Raw genomic sequence first — 26,916 nt, 5'->3', positions numbered from 1 at the left:
TGGAGATAGAAAATTTTAAGAATTGTTATGTCGAATTGTTTCTTATTGGGGTGTACCCAATTCGTACTCTTGCATCCACGCCGTGCACCCTGAGAACGTGAGTAGTCCTTGTGTAAGATGCGGTAGCCAACCCATGAAGAGAATGAGGTCCAGGCTGAAAAGAGGAAGCTTCAGCGGAGCCACTTTGACAATTTCGGTTAGCTGAAGTCTAATTCTAATGTCTGCTCACCAGGGTTGCGGTTGTCACCGGCATTGGCATTTAAACAAACGGCTAACTATTTGAACATATATAGCTTTATATTACTAGCGAAGTTGTGCTCTGGGTTTCAGACCCGCCACGTAGAAACTATTTTCAATAATAAAATAACAACAGGCTTCTGTGAGAACGTAATAAGAACTATGATTTGAGGGAATGCATCTAGAATGTCCGAGACTGTGCTCGTTAGAGTAAAGGCAGACATCACCGCCGTTTAAGAAATGCCTTGGACAGAAATAGGATGGATACGAGTGGGTCTTTGTGACATTTACTGAAGTGGACATATAACATGGTGCAAATTTTATGTGGGACTCTTGGTGGGTGAAGGAAAATCAGAGAGACAGCTTTCCTCACAATATTACGATCGTAGTGGGATAAATACCAACAGTTGAAGAGGCGAGCGAGTCGCATATGCAGACAAAACAAGAAATAGGTCGAAATACATGAATATAGTTAGGGGTTATGTTGGATTCTCCGAAATGATACGGCAACTAACGGGAAGTTTCAAGACCGAAGCATACTCTCGTAGGATCCAAAGGGGTGATCTGGTGGCTGATGTTCAAAGCATACTAAAATTCCAGGCTTCTGAATGACAGTAAAGGTGTTTGGAGATTCAGAACCCCATTCCACAAACGATGACGATGGAATAGATGTTCCATTGCTCGACTATGAGGAGTTTCGAATAACAATTAGGATATGAGGCAAATTTTTTTGCACACATTCCTTAATTAGGCTATTAACTACTCGTATAAGTGAGCTACTTTCCTGATTTAATATGGATTGTTTCTAAATCCGCAATTGATGTGATATAAATTTAAAAAAAATATTAACTAATTTGGCTTGAAAGAAATTCGCTAAATAAACTAAATTTTATATATACTCACGAGATGCATTTTGAATTGCATGCCAGCTGAAACTGTCGAAATTAGCCTAAATACTCATAGAACTTTTTCAAATAAGGTTACAAATTCACTTCGTTTGCAATCACAATGTATGAAGACTAATTGCTATGCAATTGGGGAGCGTATCCTTGTAAAATTTATGTCATAAAATTTGCATCCAATAAAAATGCATAGCCATTTTGCTAATGGCGTTGATGGTTTTCCCGTTAATGCATCCCCCATTAAAAAAAAGAATCGTTTCATTATTATCTATTTCCATTTACTGGTGAACAAATTACTTAGTTTTTGCCGGAGATTCATGAAAAGACGCGCACTTTTATGCAGGATACAATGAACTTATCTAAAACAATACCATTGTGGAAATTTTAGATATCCGCTTTTTATTAAACAAACATACATAGTTTTGAAATTAATAGCTTTATGATTTTGTCGAATTGTGTTCGTCATATATAAATTTCACGGTTATAAAAATTTGACAATGAGCACGCTCATGAATGGATACTATATCCTTTTTTTTATTAATGTAAACAGCACTTATTTTTTAGATTTATTTAATCTGGTTAAAATCAAATGGATAGCGACCATCACCAGGCCACTTAAGTCTACCCTGTATCTCTATATAGAATTTATATTATGGTTTACTTTACGAGTATATCTTGTTTCAATTAATGCCGTTATCAGAAAGCGCGGTCTGAGAAATATAATACTTATCTGGAGATTTTCAATGAAAATACTTTATTTTTAAAAATTGTTTAAAATTATTTTTCTAAAATCTCATCCACATGAGTCGTTCTCGAAATTTGTGAACTGAAACGACTATCAAAAGCTCCCCTTTAATGACATAACCTTGCAAAAGAATAAAGTATAGGGATCGAAGTTACACAAAATATGAAAAGATTTCTAAAAGAAGTATTTGACATGCGAATTTCAAAAAAAAAATATAGAAATAAAAAATAATTTAATTACATATTTAATTATTATTAGAAAGTTTTGAAGCCTAGACTAAGCCATTCGAGTTACGACAACACTAAAACGAATATGATTTTAAATATGATTTAAAAATTAAAAAATGCTTTTAAAAGATATTTTTGAATAACGAGACAATTGGAATATCAAAATATTTATTATATTTTAATTTTGCACTAGAATAACACCTTATTCCTTAAGTTGTAAATGTGTCAAACTTAAATATGCTAGGGTTATCACTGAGTACCCTTTAAGTAAAACTAAAATACTACTTACACAATGACACCCTTTTAACCACATTTCCGTTATTTTAATGCCAAAAACGATGTAATTTAAACACAATATCAGCGAAATTTAAAATGCTGAAATTAGCGCTAATTTCAATATGAAATTTGCTTTGTAATCATATGACAGCTGTCACTTATAACTTTGGATTTGGATGCGCAATTTAGTATTGTCTAAATTTCCCTTTATTAAATTTAATGTAATGTGTTTATATAGCAGTGTGTTATTTCAATTTTCACAACCACATATGTATTTTAATATTATTTTCTATGTTTGATGTCGAAATCACTTTCAGCATTCACACAAATTAGTGGTTAATCCAATTAGGTATCTCACAACGTTGAAGTCTATTTGAATTTTGGAAAAATTAGATCTTATTATATCTATGTTTTCTATGTGGGACAGTGGATTTTAATAAGCTTCTCTAGAGGTGCATTTTTTCTTCAGAACAGACCTTTACAAGTAGTAACTGCCTTGACTATAGGGTTAATAGCAAGGGTAGCGGCAAACGAGTTTCCAAGATCAAAGAGAGGTCCAAGCAGTTGCCATATTGAAGTAAAATATTATTAGGCACCAGTTTGCTCTAACTGGTACTGTCTTCTGTTTATATTGACTAATCTTCTCTACCAATAAATATTGAAATTCAAAAAGAAAAATCGACTCATCGAGTTTGTTATAATTGATTTAAATTTTCATCGCAATTAAACAAAAGTATATATTTTCTAGTCCAAGATTTCTATCCACGATTCAGTACAGTCAGATTTTATAAATTAAAGTGTTCATGATTTCTTTTATTATCAAAAATTTTATATTTGATTTAGAAAGTTACTCAAAAATATTGTTTAGTTTAATTATGCTATCGGTGCTGTTAATATTATCATAAGTGTACTTGTTGTCGTGGTTAAGTTTTAATGAGCTTTCATATACATTTTGTGGCTTGGTAATTAAAATGTTAGAGGTTTTTAAAGTAAATGGAAAGAATATGTATAATATATCGGAGAACTTACTCAATCGCTAGGCAGTCCAAATATTTAAAGCTTTAATGCCATCGAAAATATTTGAAATAAGTAATTGTTTATTCCGATACATAATGAATGTACTCATGTGATGAATTATAACTAATATGTAGAAAACAAAATCAGATTTATATAATGCCTGTAAAATTTCGAACTCGTTAGGCTAATAAAACTAATAGTTTTGAAACTTGTGATCAAATTGAATGTGGTAAGTAATGTATTATATTCAAGATGCCCTCTTTAATTTGGTTATTTTTTTATATTTTATAATATATTTTATACTGGTAGCTTTTCAAATCAAACGAGCAATAGAAACATGGTTTGATAATACACATAGCATTTAGTGAAATTAAACGAGCCTTGATAAAGTTTTGCGTTGCATCGTTAAATCAATTTTCATTCAAATGCACACGTAATTATAATACTAATACAATTCGTATCAAACATTATTGGTATCACTAAACCCATTTGAGAGTACTATGATCTACTTAGTGGAGGACAAATGTGGATAATGATAACTAAATATGTTAGGTTAGCTGACTGATCCATAGATCACACTTGGACTGCTATATACAGCCTTTTGTGTTGTCATAAAAATAGAACCCCTGTAATTCGAACTAACAAATCAATATAGCGCCTTGTGACCAATAATTTTATTAGCCGTATAATTTCTATTCCCACCAGTTGGGTGAAAGATCTGAAAGTGTGAACAATCAAGTGTTTAAGCATTGATTTTGCAAACGCTGAACAATCAAGAAAGAAGTGCTGATATGATTCCACCTCACCTCATCTTTCATTCATCTTCTGCAGCTGGCATCGGGTAAGATTCTCTATAGCATGGATGCTGATGTTAAAACTCCTGTTAAAACTCCTACAGCCAGGGTTAGCCTAGCCTAGCAAAGAGCTCACTGGATCGTTTGCGATTATTCGGTCTCCTAAACTATTTCGGCTACAACAACCAAATTTACTAATCGCAAATATTGTAAGAACTCCTACCGACAGTGTGAAAATGGTTGAAATCGGAAGATGACCCCACTGACTCTCCATATAACGGTACTGTTAACTACTAAACGTGCAATAAATCAATAACTAAATACGCCAAAGACAACGAATTTTAGTTCCGAGATGGTCCGAGAGGGCTTTGTGGGAGCCAGTGTGAAAATTGGACGATGGGCGTGGCTCCTCTCAGTTTTTGGTGAAATCGCCAATACCATGGGACCCGACCAAACCGATTTCAACAAAATTTAGTGTGACATTCTTTTCATATTCTTATATCATAGTGTGAAAATCCATCCATTCCATTCCTCCTTTCTACAGTACACAAATTAATAAGCAATTAACATAATGGGATAAAACTTTGCTCGAAAACCTGTTCAAGCCCTAGGTACCGAATATTTGAGTCCCGTTCTTATAGTTTATTTTTGATCGAAAACGTTGGTCAATGAGTGATATAATATCTGAAATTAAGGCGTAATATTTTCCTTAAAATGGTTATATGGTTAGCTCCCATATACCTAATATAAAGATTCCCGAACTTTCGTGCGACTTTATACCGCATATATCAGAGTATAAAATGTTCGGTTGTATTCGAACTTGTATATAATACCGTTAGTTCACCTCAATAAATTGCCAATTTTGCTAAAATTCATTCCTAAGCACAGAAAAAATATTTTTAGGTAGCATAATTAAACAATTTAAGTGAATTTATTTTCAGCAAAAAAGTAATGAATATTATTTGTGTTTAACTAGAAAACTTATTTAGGTGCATAGTTATTACATTCGTCTAATTTATACAATTAGCTTGTAGAATGAAGTCAACTAAATTTTTACTCACTTGCTAGTTACGAAATGAGCAAACAGTTTTAAAATTTCTCCTAAATATTAGAATGGCAAATTTATAACAAAACATAAATATTCATAATATTTAAAGTAATAAATTGGTAGCAATTCCTAAAAGAGTAATATGAACAGTTTTTTTCTTAAAATTATATTTATTCGCAGTGCAATCGTGCATGCACAACTTTTAAATTGAATTTTAAATTCAAATCATTTATCGACGTCACTTAGTGACAACGCTTTTCATCTGAAGTTTTCTTTCTCTTTTTGTAAATGCACACCCTCATTTACGGATGTGTGCTTACTAGAGTGGATCAATTTACAAGGTGCCAAGCAAACAAACAATCGGTTCCGAGCCAGCGATTTTTGAGGAGAAGATATTCAGGGATCTTATACATTTTTTCGTCGATTTTTGAGGCATTTGAATGAAATTTAATGCATAATTGCGTTCTGATATTATATTGATGATTTGTTGGTATCGGTCAATATCACATGTCTCCCATAGAATTGATTATTCAGATTTTGTAAACTTCGCCTAAAAACTCGCTTGCTCGAAATAGTCTCTTAGGCAAAGTTTTTCAGAATGATCCGTAGAACATTTCATAGGAAACAATCGATCCGCTTTAGCGTTTACTAACGTCCTTATTCTCTGGCGGTACAACTGCGAATTATTTGATAAAAATGTACGCTGAGGTGTGTTTTGGTTGTGTAAAAAGCTCTGTAATGCAAATCATAACGTATTTCTCGACGCATATCCCGCTATTGCCATTACCACTGACATTATTCTCTATGGTGCTATGGTTGTTGTTGCCATAGTTGTCTTTTCGCTGTACTATTATGCATTTCACAACATTGACAGCCAGCAATAGGTCGTATAGCGAAATAAAAACCAATATATACTGCAACAACAACAAAAAATTTAGTGAACTTTGAAACGGCTCGGATGCGAACAGTTTTCACGCTAATATTTCTATTTCTCACATGTCTTCAGCAATTTTATGAAACTTTTTGATTTTCTTCTGTGTGTTTCTGAGTGAAATCAGCCAAAATTTATAACATTTTAGTATTGTAACAATAGAAATAATATTATATAACAGCAAAAACAGTGCCTGCTGTCAAATTTAATAAAAACAAGTTTCCTACTATAGTTACTTTACAGCGGAGAAGTGAGTGTAACTGCGGAGTTTCATACTGAAAAAAAGTATGGCAGAGCTAAGTTCGGTTGTAACCCAATATTATATATTCCTGCAACTTGAATCAAAATCTGGGAAATATCTAACGGTACCGGATTTCACTTGTCTCGTCATTCTGATCATTTATATAAATATATAACCCTATCTCGATTAGTTTTGTGTGATACGTACAACCGTTAGGTGAATACAACTAGTATTATACTCTGTAGCAATATGCTGCAAGAGCATAATAAGAACTGACAGCGAACAACAACAATTGCTGCATGCCATTTATAAATATATTTGCATGCTTTGGCATTTCGTGACCAACTTGTTGTGAAAGTTACGTGAAAAGAGTTTAAATATCATTTTATAAATGTATTTGTTGTTATTTTTTCGATTTTGTTGCGAAAACAGTTTGTTATTTAGGTTGGGCGGAACGATTTGACTTGGTTGACTAGCTGCCAAATTTGCTATCCTTCACGACCAATTGAATATATGTATTTGGTTGAATGGTGCTGATTGAATTGTAGAAATACTAGTTTGTGGGGAGTCTTCAGTAATATGCTAGATATGCCAAATTTTCCATGGGAGCTGCTTGTTTGATAGAATTATTATAATTTTTTTATTCCTCTGTTAGGAATACTTGGATCTAAACTGTTGAAGCAAAACTATTGCATCATTTGGAACGTTTATTCATATATTGAACAGCATTTTAAATTATCTAATAATATGGATTATTACATATAGTTAATTTTTTTCTCTCACATTTCTACTGAAATTTAATTGCAATGTGTATACATGTATCCATAAAAAATACAATAATGCTTATATTATATCGTCACCTAAAATGCAAAATAACGTAACATTTTCGAAAATTTACAGTGGCGTGGAAGAAACACGAAATAATATGGAACAAGAATGAAAAAAATTTTAATATTCGTTAAAACTGGTTCTATGAGCGCAGAACCTGAAAATGTTGGACTTATGTAATATTATGTATTTAATTTGAAGTAGTAAATCGTAGTCAATAGGATACTCAATTTCGAATTTTTTGATGATAGGTTATTTTGCATTTTAGGTGATGATCAGGATGACGATGCGAATTCAAATCCGGTTGACTGTCCGTTAATCCTTACAAGTTGTTCGTAGATCGACGTAATCGGGCCACTGTCATGCCCACAAAACGTCATTAACTGAAAAATATAAATTACTTAAATTAGATATAGAACTCTTATTTAGCAAAGGGGTTCGTAGTGGCTACCTTAAGCACCTCTACCAAAAAATGGTTGTAATCGGTAGATAACCTCGTCCAATCCCCTTATAAGGGTACTTTAAAAACAACTTAATGTGCGATAAATAACACACCCGAGATAGTAAGAGAAGGATTTGTGGAAGCTGAGATGAAATTTGGACGAGACGTGTGACATCGTCCACTTTTAGGTAAAATCATATATGTACATATCTCGGCCGACCACTTTCGACGACATTTGGTACGTAACATTTTTCTTACGTTCTTATGTGACAATGCGAAACTGAGTGAGTGAGTACTTCCCATATAACACAATTTTAAATTCGACTTGATTCGTTCAGTTTCCAGTACATAAACCGAGAAGAAATTAATATAATGGGATTCAATTTTTTACTTATAATTCCTTTAAAGTATGTTACCTTATGGCCACAAATTGTCCAAATTTAAACAAAATTATAGCAATTCGCAAAGAATCTGGTCCTGATAATAGTATCTCTGTGTTTGAAAAATGGGTTGAATCCCTAAGCCACCATAAACCTAATAAAAAGTTCTTCGAACTTCCGGCAGTCTTTATACCGCATATTTCGGCCAACAAGTGAATTATATTAATGAAAATTAGAGAGCGTATTTTTTTTATTTATTTGTACCTAAAATAGATAACGTGGGGCGAAAACTTGCCCTAGACCTTAAAAAATGAATACAGACTTTTCAAACATCTGCCTGAAATTGCTGGATATTACCTCCAACTTCCATATACTCCATATCTGCACCTAAGATGCAAAATAACTTAACATAATTTTTAGTAAGTTTTCCGGAGAAGAAAAAGACAGTATAAAACAGAAAGTCTTCTTATTGGAAAAAAATTAATTTGCTTGGATCTTGATGATATGTATGATATATGATTGCAGAAACTTACAATTCAGCAGATATACATATGTATGTATGTAATTTAGTGTAGTTCATTATAATCAATAACAAATTCTATTTACATTTTTTTGATGATACGATGTTTTGCATTTTAGGTAACGATATAATGATTTTCGTTTTTCTAACAAACTGTATGCAGAATATGTCGATCAGTGTATGAGTCATATACTGTGCCCAAAAAATAAGGTGACATTTGAATTTAAACTGCGCGCGAAAGATTTGGAGAATTATTTTTTTTTGTAGGTTGGTAGTACTGTCAGTCACATTTACGTCAAATTTCATGTCAAAATATTTATTAGTGTTTGAGATACGTGTCGTTTTGTGAGCTGCTAAAAGTGAGTTTTTCGTTTTTTGCGATGTCGAAATTTGTTGAGCAAAGAATTTGCATTAAATTTTGTTATCGGAATCAATTTTCTGCTGCGGATATGTTGAGGATGGTGCAGAAAGCCTTTGGTGATGAGGCTATGTCTAAAAAAAATGTCTACAAGTGGTATAGTGAGTTCCAAGCCGGCCGTGAACGTGTCGAAGACGAAGAGCGTCCAGGGCGACGATCAACCTCAACCGACGAAGCTCACGTTCAACAAATCAAAGATTTCAGCCAATATCATTTTGAAGGATGTTTTGGGCCTCAAGCGCGTCAAATCTCGACTGGTACCGAAAACATTGAATTTTTTGGAAAAAAGGCTTCGCGTTGAAGTGTGTGAAACGATGCTTTCCGACTACCAGGGTGTCATGAAATGCATTATAACTGGCGATGAGACTTGGATCTATGCTTACGACCCCGAAACAACCGATCAATCGAGGGAATATCGTGTCAAAAGAGAGCCGAGAACAAAAAAATCGCGCCAAGTCGCTCAAAAATCAAGGTCATGTTGACTGTTTTCTTCGATTATCGTGGTGTTGTGCATTATGAATTCCTTCCAACCGGTCAAACAGTCAACAAGGAATATTATTTGAACGTTATGCGTAGTTTGCGTAACGCTATCCGCCTAAAAAGGCCGAAATTGTGGAAAGACAATTATTGGTTTTTACACCACGATAATGCACCATCCCATACTGCCCTCGTAATTCGTGATCATTTCGGCAAAAACTCAACCCATATTGTTCCGCAACCACCGTATTCACCTGATCTGGCGCCGTGCGACTCCGGGGACACCATTTTTATACGATAGATGAGATTCAAGCCGCAGCGAAGACGGAACTGAAGGCCATCCCGGAAAGTGACTACAACCAGTGTTTCGAAGATTGTAAAATCCGTTGGCACAAGTGCATTGCATCGGGAGGGGATTACTTTGAAGGGGATGAAATTGATTTGGAAGAATAAATAAAGAATTTTCAAAATAAATACAATGTCACCTTATTTATATAAAATTACTTGGATTCCGAACATTTATATAATCCTAGATTAAAATTTTTTGAGAAGGTTAACTTCGACCTGAGTATTATAAATTAGTCGTTTATTGAAATATATCGGTATTTAATTACTTTTTCTCATATCATCATTTAAAAGTCAATACGCTTATAGAAATCCATTTCATAACTTTTGCATCAGTTATTGTGTACTGATTTTTTACAAAACGAAGTATAGCTTATCTTGACATACACACTTATTCATATTTGTTTGACTACATTTTTTTCAATTATTATTAAGGTTATTGTGTCCAAAACTGAAAACAATTGTTTCACACTATTTTTATACTCGCAATAGTGCATATTAACTTTGTTTACGATGTTTATAACACACAATGGAAACGTTATGTAAGTACTGCCCAACTGTGGGCCAAAAATAATAAAACTTTTTTATTTTGATTGCGCGCGAAAACCCATTCGATGAAATACTTCTTTTCTAGTTTGATATTAATTTCCCGTAACATCTGTGCCAAATATCGCATCAAAATAATCGTTAGATCTCAGAACACGCTTGTCTTTCTGAAGTACATAAAGTGCATTCAACGTTATTTACGATGAGACAAATTATTCAAAAAATAAGTTATATTGAATTTTGTGTGCGGAATCAAATATCTGTTGCCGCAGCCTTCAGAATGTTGGAAGAGGCCTTCGGTGATAATTGGTTTTTGCGAGCAAGTTTTTTTGATTGGATTCATTTAGCTCGTTAAAAAAATTTCAAAAAGTTGTTTTTATCGCTTCTTTTCTACAAATTTTTCAATATTTGTTAAACAAAAGGCTTCTTCATATCCATTGTTTTTCCGATTTCAACATTAAATACATATGCATATTTTAGACTATAATAAAAGCAGCTTTCCACAATAATTTTTCAAGCACATTTTTGCACATACGTACGCTCATACAATATATTGTATATACATATATTGAGCGCTTATTCATCAGGATGGCTAAACATTTATCCACTTTAAAAAATTTTTGGAAATTTTCAACATTTCAATAGTTTCATTTGCTTTTGTTCCTGAAAATTGCGATAGCTTCATTAATTGCAAGCCAGAGAATTCAGCACATTATGTTTATTTACCACTAATTTGGGCACAGTAACATAATAACAGTGCAGATTCAATTACTTATATTGAGCGGTGTGCGCCATAGGTCATCGAGCATGGTGGAACGATAAAAAGTGTGCAAATCAATTCAATCAACATACATGTATTGTAATTGCAAAATTGAACGAAAATATAATTGGTACCACCACCGATCGGGTCTTTGCCAATACTACATGCACCAATAACATTGCCGGACCTTCCAACGTCACCATATTTACGCACCAATATGTCAAATTTTAACGAGCAAATCAAGTGGCACAAAGCAAATTTTGGCTGTGCGCCAATTTCAACGATAGTTTTTTTGAGGGCGTATGTTGGTGTGGTGCGCACATTTCACATCTCTGAGTTTTGTTAGCACAGAAAAATTGAATTAAATGTCGGTGCCTTTGGACCTTTTATGGCCTTATACTAATATGTGTGTGATGCATAAGTATTTTGTAGACCTGTGCCTTCCTGAAAGTAAAACTAAGTTTTTAATTCAAAATATGCTGAATAGTTTCGAAATAAAATGCAAAAGGATCGTAACATGATCAAATCATTTTTGTTAAAATAAGTTACTGGCAGAACAGGTATACTATTATGAGAAAGGAATAATCTCCGAATTTTTATAATACACTCTACTTCGTTTTTTATAGGGGGGAGTCGAAAAGTCTTTTCGTATTTTGTCAATAGATGTCTTTGCAGTCGTATATCTCCAGTGATATTAATCACATTGTGACATACCATATAGTGTTAGAAAGATGAGATTTTATGTTTCATTTATCCAAAAAAAAAATTCGGAAAAGTTACAGCTGTTTAAAAGTGAGTGAAAATAATGAAGAAATTCGTTATATTTTGAAGTTTTGATATAAAAAAGAGAAGAATGCCACGCACGCTACCAATGAAATTTGTGAAGTTTACGGAGACGATGTTGTACCAATTCGTGTAGCATAACAATGTTTCGTTTGCTTCCGTTCGATGTGAAAGATGCCCCTCGCTCTGGTCGACCTATCCTTGAAAATGTCGATGAAAGCAGCCATGAAATCGCTAAGAAACATTCATCATCAAATGGTTTTGAACTCTTTCAAAAAGGCTGCCTACAAGAAGAAGCTCGATGTTTGGGTGCCACATGAAATGTTTGTGAAAAAATTAATGGACCGAATTAACATCTACAATTCTTTGCAGAAACGAAATAAAATAAACCATTTCTGAGGTGAATGATAACAGGAGACGAAAAGTGAATCAAATACGATAATATTGTGCGAAAAAGAATATGGTCCAAGCGTAGCGAAGCTCAACAAATAGTCGCAAAGCCAGGACTGACGCCCCGAAAGGTTATGCTGAGTGTTTGCTGTGATTACATAGACAGGAATCATTGTTTATGAGCTGCTTTAGCCCGGTCGAACGCTTGATTATATATTTTACTGTAAACAATTGAAGAGTTTGAAGAAAGCAATCGAAGAAAACGGCCAGAACTGGCCAACAGAAAGGGCTTTGTCTTCTATCAGGACAATGCTAGACCATATACATCTTTGAAAACTCGACAAAAACTGTGAGAACTTGGCTGGGAAGTTTTTATGCATCCAACATATATAGCCCATCGGAATACCATTTATTTCGGTCAATGTACAACTCCCTTACGGAGTAAAGTCGGCTTCAAGAGAAGCCTGTGAAAATTACTTGTGGCATTTTTTCGCCGAGAAACCAGAAAAGTTTTACACTGATGAAATAATGCCTCTAACGGAAAATGGCAAAAAGTTATCGACCAAAATGGTACCTATTTGGTTAATTAAAGTTCGTTATAAATATAAAAAAAAATAAGTTGAAGGTTGATTAGAAATACGAAAAGACTTTTTCGACTACCATCATACGTCCCGTTCAACTATGCTATATGCTACTGTTAAGTAAAACTTCATATTTCTGAAACAAAAAAAAATATTTATATTTTTTACTTACCTTCGGTATTGTTGGGTAGCGGTATGGGTTCACCACCTTCACGTCGCCACGTTATGGTCGGTGTTGGTGACCCAACTGCTGCACATTTCAGTGTTACGTTGGCGCCCTCTCGTATCACCATGTCCGTGCTGGTGGGATAATCGAGGATATCAGGTGGGACTGTTTACGCGGAAAGCGAATACCGTAACAACAACGAAACAAATAAAACAGTAATGGACCAAACAGTAGAAATGTTGATGTTGCATTGAATGGCGTTGCATGGCGGTGACATAATGTTCACAATCATTGTTATGTTGTCCAGCGAAGTCGTCATGGTCGCCATCATCATGATGCAACAGATCACAACACACATGATTTGTATGTAGCACCATCAGCAACAGCAGCGTTGAAATATTAAATTTTTCCAGCGGAAAGATTGGCGTGTCAAGTTGGGATATTGTTGTTGTTGGCCATCACAGTGAAAGTTGAAATGATTTTCATTTTGCGTTTGTAATTATTATATTAGATAGAATGGCAGGAAAATTTTAATAACATTTAGGTTTTCCATGCAAATAAAATCATCATATTTAGTTTGTGAGTGTTGTTTTTGCAAACGACGAGAACAAGAATTTTGCAATTGGAAAAAAGGAAGAGAAGGGAATACGTATTTTGTTAGTTAAATATAATATATATAAACATGATTAATGTATATCTTAATTCTGTTCTGCTGTTTACTTTGAAAAGACTGCGTTATGTACCGGTATATATTGAACTTGTTCTATGTACATTATTAACAATATATATTGTAAAAGCTTCATAATTGAAGACATATTTTTTGTTAATAAAATGTGTTTAGTGGATGAAGTAAAAAAGGTTCAAACAATGGCTATACATTTATTCAATGTTTATTATATATTGTATATTATGTTAAAATATATATTTTTTTAGCATACCAAGCCCACTTCGTCGGTCTTTATTTAAACATTCATGAACTTATAATTAACAAAATCATAAAATTATTTTTTTCAGTGTCAAATAATCTGCCATTTAATGTTACTTTTCTACTTTAATTTATATTCAAATATTTCTAGGTAGTGTACATACTACTATGGGCAAAAAATAGTAAGACCTTTTGATTTAAATTTCGAATGAAAACCCATCCTCGAAATTTTATTTTTTATAACTGTCAGTGATATCTGTGCTAAATGTCAAATCAAAATATCTATAAGTGTTTAGTATATGCTTGTCTTTATAAAGTACATAAAATTCATTTTGCAATTTTTATGATGGGTGAAATTATTCAACAAAGAAGTTCCATTAAATTTCGGGTGCCAAAACGTTCATAATGTTGGAAAAGGCCTTCGGCGATAATTGTTTATAGCGAGCAAGTGTTTTTGATTGATAAAAATTATTCAAAGATATCCAAGAATGCGTTGTTGACGTACCTCGTTTCAACGGAATTCTTTTATCTTATTATTATAATGCCTAATTTCTATCGAGAAATACTGACACCTTAAAGCTTATTTACATAATATAATAAAATTTACGTAAAAATAAAAATAAACATAAATTTATTCAAATTTTAAAAACGTTTAAATAAAATCGCTTAATAAAAAAATAACTAAAATAACTAAGTAACGTTTCGTCCCCTCCGATCGCTTAACTGCTTCGTTCTAATTGTTGAAAGCAAAAGTGAGAGTTTGAAATATTGTTATTTAGAAATCTAAATGGATATGCACTCATTAATTCAATTCAAGAATATTAAAATAAATTTCTGGTCACCACCAAATTTTACAGGAACACTCCCTGGGTTATTCTAAAACGTCAGTGAAATCGGCACAGCTGTTTTGCAGTCTATGAGGAACACACATATACAATTTCTGTTTCTTTTATATATATATATATATTAAAATTGCAGTAATAAACTCTGAACTTGGAAAAATATATTAATCGAAATATTTTTAAAACTCATTTTACAAAAGTCTTAGTCATTCCTAAGTATGGACAAGAAAAAACGATAACTTCATTCAAGGCATAGAAGCAATAATACCCTTCAGAAATCTAAAAGATTCCTTACAAGAGCTTAATACCGATCATTCAGTTTGTATGGCAGTTATATGCTATAGCGATCCGGACTGAACAACTTTTTCGAAGATTACACTTGCCTTAGATAATAATCCGTTCTTGAAGATACCTCGTCAAATCAAACAGTTTTCCATTAAAGGGCTTGCTTCCGATAACTCAGATATATCCTATAGTTTTTCGACATCGGTGCCTCCGACAAATTAGTTGCTTCTTCGGAAGAGGAGGACGTGTGCAAAATTTCAGATCGATATCTCAAAACCTGAGGGACTAATTTGCGTAAGTACTGACCGACAGACAGACGTATTGACGGATATGTTTAAATCGACTTGGCTCATCATCCTGATTATATAGGATCTCCGAAGTTCCCATCTGTGAGTTAAAAACTTCGTTACAAATTTGATATATTTTGCTCAGGGTATAATTAAGTAAAATATTTTGCTATACAAATTTAGTCCGCCATATGCACAACGTGCGAATATTTTTCATTAATGCAGGAATATTTATTTTTATGAAAAATTTTATATTTTTGTGGAAAACACTGTCGTGATTGTTCACAGCAGCACATGCATAAATAATATATAATATACAAAATATAAATTAATTTGTCTTAAAATAGAAACAAAGTTTTTTTTTTGTAAAGGACAGTGATTTAGAACTATAATCGGTTAATATGCACATCTCCATCATCATTTATTATTTCAAGTCACCGATGTCCAATATGAAGCATTTTTGTACCAAAATATGTAAACTCGTGGTATTATTTAATTTAGGTATTTCCATGTTTTTCAGTTTCTGCATGCTTTTTCAATCACATTTAATAAGCAGTACTGAAGAGACAAAGAGCAATACATCTTTTACAAAATATCGCGCAGACATAAATAAAATTTTTTATTATACTATTTTTCTTAAAACTCGTTTTTAAAAATTTCATTTTTTTAGGAAAAAATAGAAATTCCTATGTTAGAAATGTTATTAGGCCAATTTTTTCCATTTTTTGCGACATTCAACAAGATAAACCGATATTTATATATATAATAACATCAACTTAAAGTTTGAAAATACTTATAACTAGTAGGTATATAGTGTTTGCGAGGAATATTAACCTAATTTTATCTATGTTTGCCACTGAGTTCAATTATTACCAGGAAAGATTCTATTGGACTTTCATTAACATTTATAATATATCGCACGACACTTAGGTGGAGTTAAAATCATATCAAATTGAAAGCTAAATTTTTAATTTATACTCCATGCGGTTTTTGAATTTTTTTTCTGTAAGTTGGTAGTTAGTTGACATCTATGCTAAATTTCACGTCCAAATATTCATAAGTATTTAAGATGAGCGTCGTTTTGTGTGTGAATTCCTCGATTTTTACTATATCAGAATTTATAAAAAAAATAAGTGCATTGGTTATTCGTGATCATTTCGCGACATTTTCAACTAATATCGTGCCGCAACCACCGCATTCGCCTGATTTACCTTCGTGTAACTTCTGGCTTTTCAGAAAATTAACATGACCACTCCGAGGACACTGTTGTGACAAAATTGAGGATATAAAAGCTGAATCGAGGAAAGCTCTGATGGCCACCATGACAGGAGATTATTCCAAGTGCTATGATAACTGCAAAATTCGTTGGCATAAATGTATTGCAGCGAGTGGGGATTACTTTGAAATTAAATGGATAAAATTCACCTTTCAATGGTCCGATTTTCTCATTTCAGCAGGTTATGTAATCAAGAATGTCGCGTGTTATAAACCAAATAAAGTTGAAATCGGTCATGCATGTTAGATTTAAGTAACCGGAAAGGTCCAAGATTTTTATCCGGATATGGACTGTCAAATACCAATTACCGGTACCAATTCACGAAAAAGACACACCAACAATAAGATATCACCATAATCCATATTGGTTGCGAAGTTCTATGCCTCGGAAGGGTAGTTTTTATATATTATGGCAACTTTAGTTTTCAACATAACCTTAATTTAGACTTTGAGTCAGTTACCATTCGATATCATCCATTTTCATACTGCCTGAGAAGGTGCTCACAGCGAAACTAGTTCATATAGGATTTGCATTTAATGAGCTATTATAGTACATCATATCTAATACAATACATTACTAGCGACTTAGAACAAGGGGTAATATACTGAAAGAGTCGTGACAGGATTAACATTTTTTTCGTTCCTACAAAATTCTAAGTTTAATAGTTAAGGACGAACGATTAAGAATTATAAACTTATAATTCCTTTATTTATTTTCTATCTTCTCTAATGAAACGAAGTTCACTTCTTCTAAGTTTATCTAAATACAGAATTTTCACTTTCTGCTTTCATTATTGTACCTAGAAAACAAAGTAACAATTATAATATAGCAATAGCGGTGGACAGTGAAAAAGTATCATTGTTTCGAAAGGAAACTTTACTTTAATTAGCACTACTTACAATATTGTTGGTTTCAACTATTTCTGAAGCAATAAAAGGTACGGCAAAAGATAGTTGAGCATGCGTACGTACATGTCCAACACCTCGATGCATAGAATATGTGAAACATGTGCGGGTAAATTAAAGGGCATGAACGTGACATACGTGTCGTATACGTAACCTTTGCAAACATTATATTCGTAGTACCGCTAGAATATATATCACAACTTAAATATAACGGGTGATTTTTTTGAGGTTAGGATTTTCATGCATTAGTATTTGACAGATCACGTGGGATTTCAGACATGGTGTCAAAGAGAAAGATGCTCAGTATGCTTTGACATTTCATCATGAATAGACTTACTAACGAGCAACGCTTGCAAATCATTGAATTTTATTACCAAAATCAGTGTTCGGTTCGAAATGTGTTTCGCGCGCGTGTTTTGTTCAGCGATGAGGCTCATTTCTGGTTGAATGGCTACGTAAATAAGCAAAATTGCCGCATTTGGGGTGAAGAGCAACCAGAAGCCGTTCAAGAACTGCCCATGCATCCCGAAAAATGCACTGTTTGGTGTGGTTTGTACGCTGGTGGAATCATTGGACCGTATTTTTTCAAAGATGCTGTTGGACGCAACGTTACGGTGAATGGCGATCGCTATCGTTCGATGCTAACAACTTTTTGTTGCCAAAAATGGAAGAACTGAACTTGGTTGACATGTGGTTTCAACAAGATGGCGCTACATGCCACACAGCTCGCGATTCTATGGCCATTTTGAGGGAAAACTTCGGACAACAATTCATCTCAAGAAATGGACCCGTAAGTTGGCCACCAAGATCATGCGATTTAACGCCTTTAGACTATTTTTTGTGGGGCTACGTCAAGTCTAAAGTCTACAGAAATAAGCCAGCAACTATTCCAGCTTTGGAAGACAACATTTCCGAAGAAATTCGGGCTATTCCGGCCGAAATGCTCGAAAAAGTTGCCCAAAATTGGACTTTCCGAATGGACCACCTAAGACGCAGCCGCGGTCAACATTTAAATGAAATTATCTTCAAAAAGTAAATGTCATGAACCAATCTAACGTTTCAAATAAAGAACCGATGAGATTTTGCAAATTTTATGCGTTTTTTTTTTAAAAAGTTATCAAGCTCTTAAAAAATCACCCTATATATCACGCGTGGTTTTAAAAGAGTCGCCAACCAGCGAACTACTACCAAGAACAGCGGTGCATATACGCCGTCAATAAACACATATTGTTTCTTCATCTTCACTGACGTAGAGACCGCCCACGCGGTTATAACCGTGTTAACATCATCGTGCCAGTCCTTTCTTCTTTTTGCTCTTTGGCATCAATTCGAGATACCAAATGCAGCCATACCCTTCTCCCCTTAATCTCACCAATGGAGTAGAAGTCTTCCTCTGCTTCCACCGGTACTACCGGTAATGAATCGAATACTTTCAGAGCTCGAGTGTTCTCTTCCATCCGCACTACATGACCTAGATAACATAGCCGCTGTCTCTTGATTCGCTGACCTATGTCAATATCGTCGTATATCCATAAGTCCTCCTCAAAACCTTTATCGTGAACACTCCCAAGGCCGAATTATCAGATGATGTTATTGTCCATGCTTCGGCACCATATAGCAAGACGAGGTTTATTAGTGACTTGTAGAATTAGGACTTTGCTCGTCGAGAGAGGACTTTACTTTTCAATTGCCTACTCGGTCCAAAGTAGCACTTGTTGGCAAGACTGATTCTATGTTGGATTTCAAAGCTGATATTGTTGTTGGTTTCAAAGTTCCCACAAAATGTGTGAAATATACGACAAGTCAAAAAAGAAGTGCTTACATAAAGTTAAAACTAAGAGTTTTCAGCGAAGTTTTAAGTGTTCCAAGAAATAAAAATATAGTTTTAAATGAAACACCCTAACGTACGTATCCCTCTCGCTTAAATTTAACTTAAGATACATATATTGATGATATGAGTATTTTGGATATGTCTGCTTCATATTATACTTAATATATGAGCAAATTGACTCAATTAAATTTATCGTACTCACCCACAACATCTAGGTAACCAACTTGACTTTTCATCGGATCCGTGTTGATCTGACACATATACCAGCCTTTGTCCGCTTCCTTCACGTCACGTATTCTCAATATCCAAGCACGCTTCTCAGCATGAGTTATGCTCATTCGGTGGTTTTTCGTTATAACGTGATTTTGTATCGTCAGTATTGTTTGTGTGTCGACGCGCAGCCACGCAATCTAGGCGATGGCTCAAAATAATCATAGCACAGGTACGCGAAGGTGTGTGTTTGCGTATGGAAAAAGCATAATTCGAGACGTGTCAACCCGTTCGATACAAACCATGCATTTCCATATTAGTAAATAGTACATAAACCCCAAGACGCACGCATTCATATGCACGTTCGGTCATTAGTTTGTTTTTGTTTATTTGTATTTGCATATTTTGTTATCCAGAGGTGCGTATAGGTGGACCGCGTATGCCCGTTCGTTTATTTATCCATTGGACATGCAAGTGGTTGTGTTCAATTTTCCCAAAGTTTCACAGTTTGTTGGCCACATGTGAATGTGTAGGTTAGTGTCAGTAAGGAAGGAAAAGGAAAAAGAAAAGAAAAGAAAATTAATATGAAAATTGTTTGTTTACTTTTAGTTTAATAGTTGAACTTTTGTTAGCCCTTATTTGGTAGTGTTTGCATATATATGTATATATACACATACGTTCATGCCTTGCTGACATATACATTATATAAAAATACATTTGTATCAAAAAGGACATGTGCTAATAAATATAAAAGTATATTTATAAATCTTAATATACCCCTGATTGCTTGGGCCGTTTGAGGTTAAAGACCATAAACAAGTTCATTGGGATGAATGGGTTAATTTCGGGTGACGAATTCGTATTCTATGCATGTAAGCATAGCTATACATATACTACATATTGTTATCGATTTACATACGTCTATTTATTTTGTGTTATTTTTACCCCACTAATAGGGCAAGAAAATCTTAATGTTTGTTTAAGAGGCACATTTAGTGTGACCGTCTAAAGAAAAAAGTGTTTTGGGAATTATTGTGGAGAAAATTAAAGCATGAAACTTTAATGTTATATCCTCAAATAAAAAAAATTATACATTGTTAATAAATATGTACATATATACAAGTTAAATTTAGTTGATTCGTATCGTTCAGTTTGTATGGCTAATATTTGTTATAGTAGTCTGATTTCGATGGTTTTGATAAATTAGCAGCTTATTGGGGAGAGAAGAAGGTGTGCAAAATTTCAAGCTAATATCTCTAAAACTGAGAGACTAGTTCACATACATACACATGGACAGTCGGGCACGGCTAATCGACTCAGCTCGTTACGTTGATTATTTACGCACATAGGAAAGAATGGTTCGCATTCTGAAAAAGTACGTGAGTACGTCACCACTACAAGCTTAGTTTTGGCATGTGTTAAGTCAGGTGCCGACAAAGTTGGTACCTGTCGACTGAGACAAAATGTGCACACAAGATTACATATACAGGGTAGGCCATTTAAAGTTGACCCATTTGTTTCTAAAAAAAAAGAACAAAAGAAAACAATGTTTTTTGTTCATTTCAAAAATAATTTATTTTGGTCCAAGGGGATTTGTTTCAGCTAATATTTAAAAATTAGATCGCGTAAATGGGCACCTTTAGCTTTGACAGCTAAATGCACTCTTTTTTCGACATTTTCCATGACTTTGGCCAATGTTTCGGATGATATGGCGGCTGTTTCACGTCGAATTTTGGCTTTCAGTTGAGCTAAGGTATTTGGCTTATTAGCGTATACCTTGGATTTCAAATAACCCCACAAATAAAAGTCTGGTGGCGTCAAATCTGGTGATCTCGGTGGCCAGTCAACATCACCATTTTTCGATATCAATCGCCCGATGGCCCGTTTGCCAAAATTAAGGCGTCGCGGATAATCAGCTGGGTTTAGTTTTTGTGCCATTTGAATTTTATATGGAAACATCTTCAAATCTTTATGAATTATGCGTCGGAGAGTGGTGCGAGAGATGTCTAATTCCTGAGAGCGGCGATAACTCGATGTCGATGGAGTCTCCTCAATACTGGCTCGTACAGCTTCGATATTTTCATCAGAACGTCTTGTGCGTTGTCTGGATGCATGACTGGCATTACTGAGATTACCGGTGTTCACAAATTTTGCGTATAAAGACTTAATTGTGTTCTTAACTGGAGCACTTTTCACTTTATTTTTTTTGCGAAACGCACGTTGAGTTAACACAATTGAAAAGTTATTTTGAATATAAAGCTGAACAATTTCAGCGCGTTCTTTTGGAGTGTACTGTTCCATGGTATAAATTGTCTTCGAATGACGCTTCTAACGCGGTATGACATTAGCCGATTTGTCAGCGCTGTTAAAAGTTACAGCGTTGCCAGATGGGTCAACTTTAAATGGCCTACCCTGTAGTTTTGACGCATAGCAACTTACATGTAAAATGGTTGAGTGCCCTCAACGAGCAGCGAGTTTTCTATTTGTATTGGTAAATATTATTCATTTGTGTAATCTGTGGAAAATGTAGTTTCGTGGTGCCAATAAATCCTTAACAATTTCGGGTACAATTGTTCTTTCACTGACTTTTTTACACTTATATTACATAATTACATAACTAATGAAAATTTATTGGTTTATGACTAATCGTTTGAATAATTGACCAATAGTTTGTATGTAAGTAACTTTTATAATCCTTTTTATTCACTTCATGCCTACTGATTCATACATTTCTTCTTTATATATATTCTAACATATTTACTTTTTTGTAAAAACTTACTTTGTAGGTTTGCAGATTATCGACAACACATTGCAGTACCGCCTCTCGTCCCACAGGCACTGTGACATTTTGTAACTGCACACCAAATTTTGGTAAATCTGTAAGATGAAGAAGAAATAAAATATATTCTCATTTTTAATTTAATACTCCTGAGGCAAATATTTCAGGTAATTTTTTAGTGTCGTAAAACATGGCAATTAATGTATTTAACTTTCATTTTGTTAGCAGTTATTTATTGATATTACCCATACAATTGCAATATTCGGCATCGAAGGTGCTTTCAATAATGCGTCCCACGCAAGCGTCATCAGGGCACTGGAGAAAAGGAATGTGTCGGTTCCAGTATAAGGATGGATAGAGGCTGTTCTGCGTACTAGAATTGCTGAAATCACTGGGGGCAGGATAAGATTCGCTTTGGTACTATAAGAGGCTGCTTACAGGGTGGAGTTCTATCCCCGCTATTGTGGAGCCTAGTAGATGAGCTCCCAAATAATAATTATACTCTCTGCGACATAGTCCAAAGGGCTTAAGTCTAGCAAATGGATGGAGCAATATGATAGGGTTAAATACCAACCCTTCAAAAACAACAATCGTCCGTGAAGACACACCACTGCCTTTTCTTCCAAGAGATGGCGTTACAAAGATAGAACCGCATATCAACCTATCCATACCAATGGGGTATTTTCCAAGCACCTTTCAAGCAGAAGTATTTACTATAAGTCAGTATGTGAAATCAATCTGCACCGCAACTTTCGCAACCAGGCTATCGCCATACTTAGCGACAGTCAAGCGGCACTAAAGGCGATCTCGGCTTATAAAATCAAATTGCTATAAAATGAGAAGTATATAGGAAGGCTGAGCCGTCATTCAGTATATCAGTGCCGGGGCAAAAAGGGGTAACCGGCAATAAGCTGGTCGATGAACTAGCCCGTACTACAGCGGCTTCCAGGATAATGGGGTCAGAACCATGAATTGTGTTGGGGTCCCACACCATAAAGAAGTTACACCGCACAGAGGTGAGAATGGAAGAGTACAGTACTGGCAGCAGACAAAAGGAATGCGCCACGTGAAATTAATAATGGGAGATTGCTTCTAGCAATATTTAGAAATATGATCAACCTATCACGAGATAAATTCCGTCTACTTGCCATGCTTTATACTAACCACTGGAGGCTCAAGAAACACTTGTTCAACATGGACATAGTCTCTTGCACAAACTGCCGGTTTTGCGACATATAACCGGAAGGTCAAGAACTCCTTATTCTAGATTGCCCAGCAATTTGTAGAATAATGCTCAAGGCTTTTGGACCCATCAACGTGGACCCATCGCGCCCAGCAAGCTACAAGAATTCTTCAGAGTGACTTTCGTCAAATTTTTTGATATAGAAGAGGGCACACAAGCACTTAGGTCACAGTGGAAAATCTTAATTATTTTCTATCTATACCCACAATTTCAAATCTCCTAGAAATGTGAAACCAAAAAAAAAAAATTCTCAGATAATGTCGAAATATCCGATACTGAGAAAAGTTGAAAAACTATTCGCGACTGCTTGAAAAAAACAATTTTTGTATTCGAGGGAGGAGTGGAATTAAACTGAATATGTAAAGCAATACGGGATTTCATCAAGCACTGCTTTTTTCACGGAGCACCTCTTTACACTTGTAAGCAGAGATCCTTTATATTTATTTTTCATGCACTCTCACATGCTTTTGTGCTCCCACGCGGTGAAAACACCACAGAAACATGAGTAGGCATTTGTCAACAAAAGTGAATGATAAAATGCGTGAACGAAAAAGCATACGAACACGTACACACCTACGTATATTCTTTTCCGTTCTCTAATACGAGTATATGCACACAGCATGCAATGAAATGCCAAGTACTCAGTGTCACGAGATTCTGTAAAAGCGATGGTGGAAACGGCAGAGTTGAGCACAAAAGTGAAAAGCGATTTACAAAAGCGTAAAAATGTGAAATAAAATTAAGTTCAGTCATTTATGTGGTATTAACTGTTGCAGACACATACACACGTATGCCAGCGTACTCATATTTTGTATATATGAATAACATATGAATAATTATACACTGAACATCTTATATTTAACAGTAAGTATTTGTATACATAAAGGGTGGGCCATATAAAATTTTAAATTTAAATAAAAATAAAACGGCTTGATATTTTTCAAAGGTTTATTCAAAAGGTTGTTTTATGAAATTAATTTTGTGGAAAACAATTTCGGACAAATGACTACCACGGCTGAGTTTACAGTAGCTTATCCGATCCACCCAATTTTGGAATACTTTCTTGATGGTTTCAGGTCTTATGGCAGCTACAACAGCTTGAATCTCGTACTTTAGATCTTGAATTGTTGCTGGGTGGTTGGCCTAACATTTATCTTTAACAGCTTTCCACAAAAAATAGTCCAACGGGGTTAGTTCGCAGCTTCTGGAAGGCCAATTCACATCACCTCTTTTGCTGATTATGTGATTTTCGAAGAGAGGGCGTAAAAGATTGAGTGTAGCGTTTGCTGTATGGCACGTAGCGCTGTCCTGTGCCTCAAATGCGGCAATTCTGCTTGTTAACGCAACCATCAAGGTGGAAATGAGCCCCGTCCGAAAAGATGATTTTTCAGTAAAATTGACCATCCTCGGTCAAACGATCTTCTGCCCAATCTGCGACCTGTAGAATAGTGAATAGCTACCCATTTCGTAAATTTTAGACTTTTTACTGAATATTTGTCACTTTCCGAATGGTAAAGGGTGATTTTTTAAGAGCTTGATAACTTTTTTAAAAAAAAAAACGCATAAAATTTGCAAAATCTCATCGGTTCTTTATTTGAAACGTTAGATTGGTTCATGACATTTACTTTTTGAAGATAATTTCATTTAAATGTTGACCGCGGCTGCGTCTTAGGTGGTCCATTCGGAAAGTCCAATTTTGGGCAACTTTTTCGAGCATTTCGGCCGGAATAGCCCGAATTTCTTCGGAAATGTTGTCTTCCAAAGCTGGAATAGTTGCTGGCTTATTTCTGTAGACTTTAGACTTGACGTAGCCCCACAAAAAATAGTCTAAAGGCGTTAAATCGCATGATCTTGGTGGCCAACTTACGGGTCCATTTCTTGAGATGAATTGTTGTCCGAAGTTTTCCCTCAAAATGGCCATAGAATCGCGAGCTGTGTGGCATGTAGCGCCATCTTGTTGAAACCACATGTCAACCAAGTTCAGTTCTTCCATTTTTGGCAACAAAAAGTTTGTTAGCATCGAACGATAGCGATCGCCATTCACCGTAACGTTGCGTCCAACAGCATCTTTGAAAAAATACGGTCCAATGATTCCACCAGCGTACAAACCACACCAAACAGTGCATTTTTCGGGATGCATGGGCAGTTCTTGAACGGCTTCTGGTTGCTCTTCACCCCAAATGCGGCAATTTTGCTTATTTACGTAGCCATTCAACCAGAAATGAGCCTCATCGCTGAACAAAATTTGTCGATAAAAAGCGGATTTTCTGCCAACTTTTCTAGGGCCCATTCACTGAAAATTCGACGTTGTGGCAGATCGTTCGGCTTCAGTTCTTGCACGAGCTGTATTTTATACGGTTTTACACCAAGATCTTTGCGTAAAATCTTCCATGTGGTCGAATAACACAAACCCAATTGCTGCGAACGGCGACGAATCGACATTTCACGGTCTTCAGCCACACTCTCAGAAACAGACGCAATATTCTCTTCTGTACGCACTGTACGCATTCGTGTGGTTGGTTTAATGTCCAATAAAGTAAACTGAGTGCGAAACTTGGTCACAATCGCATTAATTGTTTGCTCACTTGGTCGATTATGTAGACCATAAATCGGACGTAAAGCGCGAAACACATTTCGAACCGAACACTGATTTTGGTAATAAAATTCAATGATTTGCAAGCGTTGCTCGTTAGTAAGTCTATTCATGATGAAATGTCAAAGCATACTGAGCATCTTTCTCTTTGACAACATGTCTGAAATCCCACGTGATCTGTCAAATACTAATGCATGAAAATCCTAACCTCAAAAAAATCACCCGTTATTTGACGTTTCCAATGCCAAAATATAGATAATTCAAATTTAAAACGTTAGATGGCCCACCCGTTATATAAATGATCAACGCGACCTTAATGAAACAATAATTTTTCCTTTTTTCATACACACACATAAGTAACATTATATTATTATCGCTGGTAAGTGCTGACATCTGAAACATTTGTTACTGTTAAACTTTGACGAGCGTATTTGTTTACTCACTTGTTGCTACATTAAGCTCGAGTACAATTTGGCGACGTGACATTTTAACGTATTGCCTATGATATGAACATAACTTTTCCAAGCGATAGATTTGTGACTCGTGGCGTGTGGCTTTGCAAGCTCAATCGCGGTTGTTGTTTTTATCGTCAACACGAAAGTTATTTATAATACCAAAATGAGTTACTCAAGCTACCCATGCCAATTGTTATGTTATAGCGAACTATGTTATTGGTGGTGTTGCTC

The 26,916-nt window shown here is 34.9% G+C and overlaps 1 protein-coding gene across 3 annotated transcripts in view; it reads right to left on the bottom strand.

Moving 5' to 3' along the window:
* LOC125777189 (opioid-binding protein/cell adhesion molecule homolog) overlaps positions 1–26,916 on the bottom strand; it is a 66,230-nt gene that overhangs the window by 6,219 nt on the left and 33,095 nt on the right. For all 3 annotated transcript variants that reach the window (XM_049451475.1, XM_049451465.1, XM_049451470.1), the window contains 3 exons: positions 22,395–22,492; positions 19,608–19,815; positions 13,061–13,219 (listed from right to left, as the gene is read on the bottom strand). In XM_049451475.1, the coding sequence (XP_049307432.1) occupies positions 13,061–13,219; positions 19,608–19,815; positions 22,395–22,492 (465 nt within the window). The remainder of the gene's footprint in view (positions 1–13,060; positions 13,220–19,607; positions 19,816–22,394; positions 22,493–26,916) is intronic.

This window comes from Bactrocera dorsalis, chromosome 1 (assembly GCF_023373825.1).
Source record: "Bactrocera dorsalis isolate Fly_Bdor chromosome 1, ASM2337382v1, whole genome shotgun sequence".
Classification (NCBI taxonomy): Eukaryota; Metazoa; Arthropoda; class Insecta; order Diptera; family Tephritidae; genus Bactrocera; species Bactrocera dorsalis.
Note: the sequence above shows the minus strand (reverse complement) of the source record. Positions and strands in the feature narration are given on the sequence as shown.